This window comes from Protopterus annectens, chromosome 6.part0 (genome assembly GCF_019279795.1).
Source record: "Protopterus annectens isolate FY-2018-M chromosome 6.part0, PAN1.0, whole genome shotgun sequence".
NCBI classification, from domain to species: Eukaryota; Metazoa; Chordata; order Ceratodontiformes; family Protopteridae; genus Protopterus; species Protopterus annectens.
Window position 1 is genome coordinate 1357630797 of NC_056737.1, and position 9731 is coordinate 1357640527.

General features: G+C 37.6%; 1 protein-coding gene across 1 annotated transcript in view; it reads left to right on the top strand.

Annotated features, from left to right (window-relative positions):
• Positions 1-9731, top strand: part of LOC122803979 (CD63 antigen-like) — a 407707-nt gene that overhangs the window by 279739 nt on the left and 118237 nt on the right. Inside the window, exon 4 of the mRNA XM_044073658.1 lies at positions 5825-5920. Coding sequence (XP_043929593.1) covers positions 5825-5920 — 96 coding nt within the window. The remainder of the gene's footprint in view (positions 1-5824; positions 5921-9731) is intronic.

Here is a 9731-nt window from a genome sequence, read left to right on the forward strand (position 1 = left end):
TGGATGTACATGCTTGGTCGTGTGTTTTTAACTGTGAAGTACTACTGTTATACTTTATTCATGCTTGGCCGTGTGTTTTTAACTGTGAAGTACTACTGTTATACTTTATATATGCTTGGCCATGTATTTTTAACTGTAAAGAATAACAGTAGTACTTCACAGTTAAAAAAAACTCACAACCAAGCATGTACAGGTTATACATCTGCTTTAAAGTTTAATAACAGTAGTAATTCACAGTTAAAAACACACGACCAAGCATGTATAAAGCATAACAGTAGTACTTCACAGTTAAAAACACACGACCAAGCATGTATAAAGCATAACAGTAGTACTTCACAGTTAAAAACACACGACCAAGCATGAATAAAGTATAACAGTAGTACTTCACAGTTAAAAACACACGACCAAGCATGAATAAAGTATAACAGTAGTACTTCACAGTTAAAAACACACAACCAAGCATGAATAAAGTATAACAGTAGTAATTCACAGTTAAAAACACACGACCAAGCATGTATAAAGCATAACAGTAGTACTTCACAGTTAAAAACACACGACCAAGCATGTATAAAGCATAACAGTAGTACTTCACAGTTAAAAACACACGACCAAGCATGTATAAAATATAACAGTAGTAATTCACAGTTAAAAACACACAAACAAGCATGTATAAAGTATAACAGTAGTACTTCACAGTTAAAAACACATGACCAAGCATGTACAGGTTATACATCTGCTTTAAAGTATAACAGTAGTACTTCACAGTTAAAAACACACGACCAAGCATGAATAAAGTATAACAGTAGTACTTCACAGTTAAAAACACACGACCAAGCATGAATAAAGTATAACAGTAGTACTTCACATTTAAAAACACACGACCAAGCATGAATAAAGTATAACAGTAGTACTTCACAGTTAAAAACACACGACCAAGCATGAATAAAGTATAACAGTAGTACTTCACAGTTAAAAACACACGACCAAGCATGAATAAAGTATAACAGTAGTACTTCACAGTTAAAAACACACGACCAAGCATGTATAAAGTATAACAGTAGTACTTCACAGTTAAAAACACACGACCAAGCATGAATAAAGTATAGCAGTAGTACTTCACAGTTAAAAACACATGACCAAGCATGTATAAAGTATAACAGTAGTACTTCACAGTTAAAAACACACGACCAAGCATGTACAGGTTATACATCTGCTTTAAAGTATAACAGTAGTACTTCACAGTTAAAAACACACGACCAAGCATGTACAGTACACATGACCAAGCATGTACAGTTTATTCATCTGCTTTAAAGTATAACAGTAGTACTTCACAGTTAAAAACACACGACCAAGCATGTATAAAATATAGCAGTAGTACTTCACAGTTAAAAACACACGACCAAGCATGTACAGGTTATACATCTGCTTTAAAGTATAACAGTAGTACTTCACAGTTAAAAAATACACGACCAAGCATGTATAAAATATAGCAGAAGTACTTCACAGTTAAAAACACACGACCAAGCATGTATAAAGTATAACAGTAGTACTTCACATTTAAAAACACACGACCAAGCATGAATAAAGTATAACAGTAGTACTTCATAGTTAAAAACACACGACCAAGCATGAATAAAGTATAGCAGTAGTACTTCACAGTTAAAAACACATGACCAAGCATGTATAAAGTATAACAGTAGTACTTCACAGTTAAAAACACACGACCAAGCATGTACAGGTTATACATCTGCTTTAAAGTATAACAGTAGTACTTCACAGTTAAAAACACACGACCAAGCATGTATAAAATATAGCAGTAGTACTTCACAGTTAAAAACACACGACCAAGCATGTATAAAGTATAACAGTAGTACTTCACAGTTAAAAACACACAACCAAGCATGAATAAAGTATAACAGTAGTACTTCACAGTTAAAAACACACAACCAAGCATGAATAAAGTATAACAGTAGTACTTCACAGTTAAAAAATACACGACCAAGCATGTATAAAATATAGCAGAAGTACTTCACAGTTAAAAACACACGACCAAGCATGTATAAAGTATAACAGTAGTACTTCACAGTTAAAAACACACAACCAAGCATGTACAAGTTATTCACCGGATATCTCTTAGATTAATAAAAAGAGAGTATGCTGCTGTGAGGTCAATATCTACATTTTATAGCCAAAGGCAAGTACAGTACCTTTGTATTTTAATAGTCGCAATTGGAGCCTTTCCACTGATTTTACATATAATTCCAGTAGTAGTGTTTTAGCACACCACCAAACCCAAATAAGTAAAGAGAAAGCAACAGAGGCAGAAAAGATGCACTAAACACTAGCAAAGACTTTTATATGCCGCAGGGCATGCTGGAAGTTGAAAGTGAAAGCAATCACTCACAGAAAATTTGCAGGAAGTCCAGTGGGTTGATTTACCCCTGTGTTGTGACCCTCTCTCTCTCTCTATATATATATATATATATATATATATATATATATATATATATATATATATATATATATATATAATAGACACACACACACATAAATATATATATATACTATATATGTTTGTGTGTGTGATATTAAGCTGCGTATTGTTGTTGATGCTGTGCGACAGTTGGATAAAATAAATATTGTCAAGTCCATTTTGTTCCAGATGAAACTTGTTTTTAATATAGATTTCAACCTTAGGGACCACATGTAGCATCTATCACAGTAAAGATGGATTTGTCCTTTCTTTCCAGTCATTGGATGTTCAAAAAATGACTTCATTGAGCTGCCTTTATACATTAACTTGAGTCCAATTGTTTTCAAATTACATTAGTTCACATTGGTTCATTGATTCATTACAATGTGTTAACCATATTAGAACACTGGTCACAATGGACCATTTTCAGGTTTAGCCTTGGTGCAAAAAAAAAAAAAAAAAGACAAAATATAAGAAAAATTGAGGATGAATGCAAACAGTAAGTAGAACATGAATTGTGCAAATCCTACATGTGTACCAAGGAAGTATGAATAAAATACCATTGTATGGTGTAGTATAAGGTAGTATAGGATAACATTATTATTATATTCTACTTCTTTGTACAGGTCATTATAGTCTGTTTTCTCTTTGAGTTACTTAGAGATCAATTTGACCTGGTCTATAAGGTTTTGTGTGATCCAGTTCTATTTAAAAGTCAATACCTGGAAAGAATGTCAGGGGAAGCTGTCACCAGACTAAAGAACATCATGCTAAAAAATAAATATTACTACTAAAAATGTAACATTTACACTATATAATGTTTTCAAAAATTATGAAATAAGATTTTGCTTACATTTCAGAAGTTCATTTGTTAGTCATTCAGTCATTAACCTCCTTAGGAGACAAGAGAGAGAGATACAGAGACAGAGGACTGGAGAGAGAGATACTGGAACTATATGCATATACAAAAGAGAAAAAATATCAACGTGTGGTTACAGCAGGTAAGCTTCTTGAAGACTGGAAGGCTGTAACTCATGACAAATTAATCTGTGAATCTGGAAAAGTAAAACTGTTCTGACGCTGCCCATGTAGAATAATTAAGCTCCCGTTAGAAATTAGATTTCTAAAACAATAAAACCCATTTGTCGCTCAAAGTTTCAAAAGGGTGAAAAAGAAGACATACTCATGACATGAAATTAATTTGCCAAGAGGGGAAAAAACTTTCCTTCTGACAGTTTCTTTTGCTTGCTAATTCAGCATTGGGAGCAATTATTTTCTTTAAGATGAAAAAGCCATCTGAATGCTCTTCATGGAGGGGGGTGGACGAATAAAGACGCAATTTCTTATTGCTGCTCTTTACTGAGCAATAAAAAGCCTAGATATCTCATTAATATATATGTTCCTCATAATCCAGTTTGAGCATGAACCATTTAAATAGCTGCTGTTTCCACTAGTTAATATTTAATAATGATCATTTTAGCCAGTTAATTTTAACACAAATTGTGTGTGTGTGTGTGTGTGTGTGTGTGTGTGTGTGTGTGTGTGTGTGTGTGTGTGTGTGTGTGTGTGTGATACTTCTTCCTAGTCTATTTCTGCTCCCCTAGATACATATCTACCATTGGTCAGTTTTATATAAACTTCAAATCACCCTCTTCCAAAGCCTGCAGTGACAGCCAGTTTGTATTTTCACAGAAGCATCACCTTACATTCTAGTAATTTTCCCAGTCCAAATTTACACACACATATGAATGGAGTCAATGTCATACCCTGTTTTAATTGCTTAACTTCTATGTCCTGAAAATATTTCTTCTATTGATCTCCTTTACTCCTTGGCTACCTTCATTTATTTCCTTTTCTTTCTTTTAGCATTTCCCTTTCAACTCTCCTGTTATCCTATTTGTTCTTATCTCATCCAATCTCTTGTACATCTTTCTCTCTGGATTTCCTGTTCCCATTTCATTTATCCTTGCGTTTTAAAATGTTTTCTTTATCTTTATGAATATATATCTTCGCCACTGCCTTTTTCTGTTCTCTATGAATTATATACACCAGTCTCCTATGCGTTTTCTTACTTCGTATATATTACTTTATTATCTATGTCAGTTGAATATCTGTAGTCATTTCTTTAATGGTTTGTGGCATGAACTTTATTCTGTTAGGTCTATTTACCCTGGATGAGTTGTCTATACATATCCCCATGATGCAGTTAGAAATATAGTTTCAACTCTTTGTGTACCTTCTGACAAAATCAATGTACTTGTGGAAGGCAAACTGTAAAACAAAGGCAGAACATAAAATGTATAATGCAAAGTCCTTAAAATAGTTTAAGAAATTCCATCTTAGTCAAGTCCTGCATCTGTACTCCACTCTAGCTGCCTCCAAAAAGTAAATATCATCTTTCTGAATAACTTTTCTATGTTCTTGTAGATTGCAAAATAGTGAAATATTTATTTTTGATCTTTCACCACTGACTTTTCTGTATTTTTCTACAGCTGAATGAAATTCACATGAACAAATTAAAATTTGACTGAAACCTCATTTCACTGAATCATATATGACAGAAATACAAAAATACAAAATAAAAAGTTCTTAAATATAGTGAAGCCAAGTGGCAAAACAAAATATTACATGCAATATGCAGTACGTGATGGTGTCATATGATTTCTTTGGCAGTGAGTCTAGAAGATGTATGGATTGACAGTCACCCCTGTCATGTTACACCCTCCTAAATGTATAAACATTTGTTTGTATGCCAGTACCAATTCACTGAGAGTGGTGTGTTTCCCCCATGGTTGAGTGACTGAAAAGTTAATATATAATTAAGGGGATGTGGGGAGTGGGGCCCCACTTTGGGAGTAGGGGGCTTACATCCCTGCAAAAACATTTTATGGTGTACCGTTGTGTAGAATGTTTTCTATGATTTGTGATTCAGTGAAATGAAGTTTGTCAAATGAGAATTTGTTCGTGACTTTTCGGTCAATTTTTCTCAACTATGCGAGTTTGACAACTATATACCTACCACCTGATATACATACTCCTTTGTTATGTATATTCCAGCTTAATTCCTCCTGGATAGCTGTCTTTCAGAACACTTGAGGAATGCTGAAATTATTAAAGTTGTATTGTTTAGAATGAGCATGGCAATTTGCAATAAAACTATAACCACCTACAACTAAGTTGTTGGATTTCTGATGCACAGTTATAGAAATGCTGTGCCTACAAAGAGAAAAACATATTTTATTTGTATTTTCACTAAGAGAGTGGTTCATGCATTGCATTGCATTTGCTAGTTTGCCATTTGAGACCCCTTTCAGTTTTGAGTATTGTCTAACTTTGGCTTGCCTTTCCTAGGTACGACACAGTATCTTAAAAGGCTTCTTGAAAACCCTCAGTACCTATAAGACTGAAACAAAAGTAAGATCATCTGTGGATATACTACAGATTAAGGTGAGTTATATAAAATAAATTCTATTATGATGACAGCATTTCCCTATTGCTACATGCAAGGTATGTTTTGCATTGTGGTATGAAATTACAAATTTTGATAAGGAATTCTCTCTGGTATGGAATATGAGGCTGAATATACAATGCATGCAGACCTGTAGTAGTATTAAAAATACCCTAAGTTTATCCATCCTCACACCAACGAGATGATGGATTGTTGTATTGTAATCCTTTTATTTTTGGCTTACCCATTTTGAAAAGTGCCTGGGTATACCAGCTTCAATCACTATGTAAACTCTATAGAGCATGATTTCCCTATTGCAGTTAAAACTCCAGGGCAAAGAAGTAGTGTTACTTTGTCTTTTGAAAAAATGCATTCTTGATATGCAAGTCTGGTTCACAAAGAAAGAAATACCATGAAGCTGTTGTGCATTATTGGGTCCCCTACACATGATCAAAATTACAGAAAGCTGATTCCTATATGGCCGAGACCATATGATCGACTTTTGAAATTTCGATCATGCAGAACGGGCATCTCTGTATAGTGTGGAATGGAAAGATTACCTTCTGCACTATAGTGTTCATAGGTTAATAGGTTGGTACTAGGTTATCGGCCCTAGGGCCTATACAAGCCTAGCCATAACAATTCTCTGGCTATTTCTTCCCACATTATTTACTTCCCTGGACCCCTATTTAGCAGGGTGACTGATGTGATCCCCGGGGTGATTTTTTTTTCTTCCAACCAGTCAAGGTTCCTTTTGAAGAAGGCCAAAGAGGCACTCTGTTGACATATATGGGCAGTCTGTTCCAGAGTCTGGGGACTCTCTGGGTCAGGAACCTATCCCTCCAGCATGTTTTGTTTATTGTGATGACAAGGTTTAGATCCCTGGAGCGTGTCACTCTGAAGGATTGGGATTTCTTTAAGTGCAGCATGTTCAACAGCTCTGGATTTGACATGGCCTTGTATGTTAAGAAGAGATCGGCTCTGAGTAGACTATATGTGAGAGAGTATAGCTGTAGTTTTTTAGGGTGGTCAGCATAGGGCATCTGCTTTAGGCCTGTGATTCTTTTAGTGAGGTATTTCTGCAGCCTTTCCAGTTGTTGCAGATGTCTTGAAGAGGTACATACCAAATGGGGCATTGTACTCTATAATGGGTCTAATGAGGGATGAGTACAGTGGGACAATGACCTCCTTTTTTCTGGATGAAAAGCTCTTAGTGTTGAGGTGTGCCACATAGGATTTCCTGACTGTTGTGGCAATGTGGTTATCAAAGGTGAGACCACTATCCACCTGTGTCCCTAAATCTCTTATCACACATTCGGTGTTAGTGTACTGCCACCTATGTAGTAATTCATGGGTGTATGTTTTTTCCCAAAGAGGATAACTATACATTTCTTGGCATTGAGCTTGAGCCCATGGGTCTGACACCAAGCATCTGTTTCTGTAAGGCCCTTTTGTAGAATATCCACATCATTTGGGGAGTCAATAATGGCTCCCAGTTTGCAGTCATCTGCAAACTTTGTTAGCCTGAGTCCCTTAGTGTTGGCTTGTACTTCAGAGAAGTAGATGGCAAACAAGAGCAGTCCCAGGACTGAACCCTGAGGTACTCCACTTGTCACTTGTTTGGAGCTGGATTTGGAGTCTGCTACCTTTACAGTGCGGGTTTTGTCAGTAAGCCAGTTGGCAACCTATCGAGTGACATGGGGATTAATGCCCAGCTTAGTAAGTTTAGCTATGATTCCAGAGTGGAAGATGGTGTCAAAGGCCTTGGTGAGGTCCAGATAGACTGTGTGGACCACCTCACCCTTGTCCACGGCTCTGGAGACTGATTTGAAGAAGTCAGTCAGGTTCAGGAGACAAGATCGGCCCATCACAAACCCAAACTGGGTGGGGTCCAGTGTTTGAAGGTTGCCAATGTCTTTGTTTATAAGTTCCATGATAATACGTTTCATGGCCTTGCAAATCAGTCTCGTCGGACTGATGGGGCGGTAGTTCCCGGGATCCAAGGTGGACCCCCCACCTTGTGGAGTGTGATAACTGTAGCTGTGCGCCACTCAGTGGGAATGAAACCTGAGGTGAGGGTATGATTAAACATGACACTTAGGTGAGGTGCCAGTAAATTTTTTAGTTCATGTAGTACACAGCCTGAGATGTCATCTGGTCCCATGGATGCTGTATTCTTAGCTTTGGAGAGTGTGTTTTTTACCTCTGTGCCAAATTCCGGTAATAACGGCCAATCTTCCAGTGTTGAGATGGGCCATTTAGGGGGTGAGAGGGGGGTGAAGTTGGCACTGAATCAATCTGCCAGGATATTGGCAATATCCTTGGGATCAGTATATTTAATGCCATTCTGTCGTAGCTCAGAGCAGATCTGAGCATTGCCATTTAGATTCTTGACATAGTTATAGAATGCCTTGTGGTTGTTTTTGGAATCTTTGGCAATTTTATTTTTGTAACTAGCTTTGGAGGATTTTATGAGGGATCTCAGCTTCTTACTGAGGCTGGTAAGGGAGTTTTTGCCTCCTGGGATTTTCCTCTTTTCTGCAACAGTTTCTTCCTTTTGTTGTAAAGTTTGTTTATGGCAGGGGACCACCAGATTGGCTTCCTTTTTTTTTGGAGGAGAGCATCTTGGTTCTTTTTGGGATGGCATAAGTGGATTTGTTCATACAGTGACTTAGTGTAGGACTCAGCAGTCAAACTTTCAGTTCCTGTCTGCATGGGCGTCATGAAGTTTGTCACTTCTGACTTGAGTAGCATGAAGTTGGCTTTGGAGAAGTTTTTATGGAGGTTTCCTTACTGTAGGGTGGGGGTGGGATGTGGATGTTAAGGGTGATTAGCTTATGGTCTGATCTGACCAACGAGGGGGTGACCATAGGGTGTGGAGCATCAATTTCCCATGTTGGTAATGACCAGGTCTAGGATACTGGAGCCCCTGGTGGGACTATGGATTTAGTTGATCCAGGGCATTGGAATTTATGAATTCCAAGAACCGTTGGTCTAAGGTGTTGGTACACAAGTAGTTTTCCCAGTTAATGGCAGGTTAGTTGAAATCACCCAGTATTAGGTTGATTGGTTGTATCTTAATATTTTCCAGTATGTTTAGAAAGGTGCAGACAGAATCTTGGGGCATGGTGGGGGATCTGTAGCAAGCTACAATTTGTATTGCAGTCTTACCTAGTGTTAGTTGCACCTGGAGAATTTCAGATGCATTGTGTTGGGCAACTAGCCTGATGGTGTGAATATCCTTGGTGAATATGGACACTCCTCCACCTTTTTTTCAGTTTTGGTTTGGTGGCCGAAAAGTGTGCTAAGAGTTGTAGCCTGGTATTGCAGGGGTGCTCTCTGGAGTCTTGAACCAGGTCTCAGTTACTGCACAGATATCAATGTTCTCCATTTTTAGGAGTGCCTCGAGAGAGTGCATTTTGAGGTTTAGACTTCTAGCATTGGGTAGCATTACCTTTAGATTTTGCATGCTTATACCTGTTACGGTGGTGGTATTGTCCTTTGAACTTTACCTAAAAAAGGCATTATAGGGGTGGCAAGAGCCTATGCCAGTAACCTGAATCCCAGGGATAGACAGGTGCACACCATCTCTGACAAAGCATCATGGTCTGTCGATTATGTCTTCCCAGGCAGACAGATACTGGATCACCTTTGAATGACACCAGAAGCTTAGCCGATTGTTGAAGTCCATCATTTTGTCCTTATATTGTGGTATCATTCTGGGCGAAGGCAGGATGCTACTCAGGGCTAGGGTCATACCTGCCTGGGCAATGTGATCCGAGAGCTCTTCCATGTCTCTCTTCATGTAGT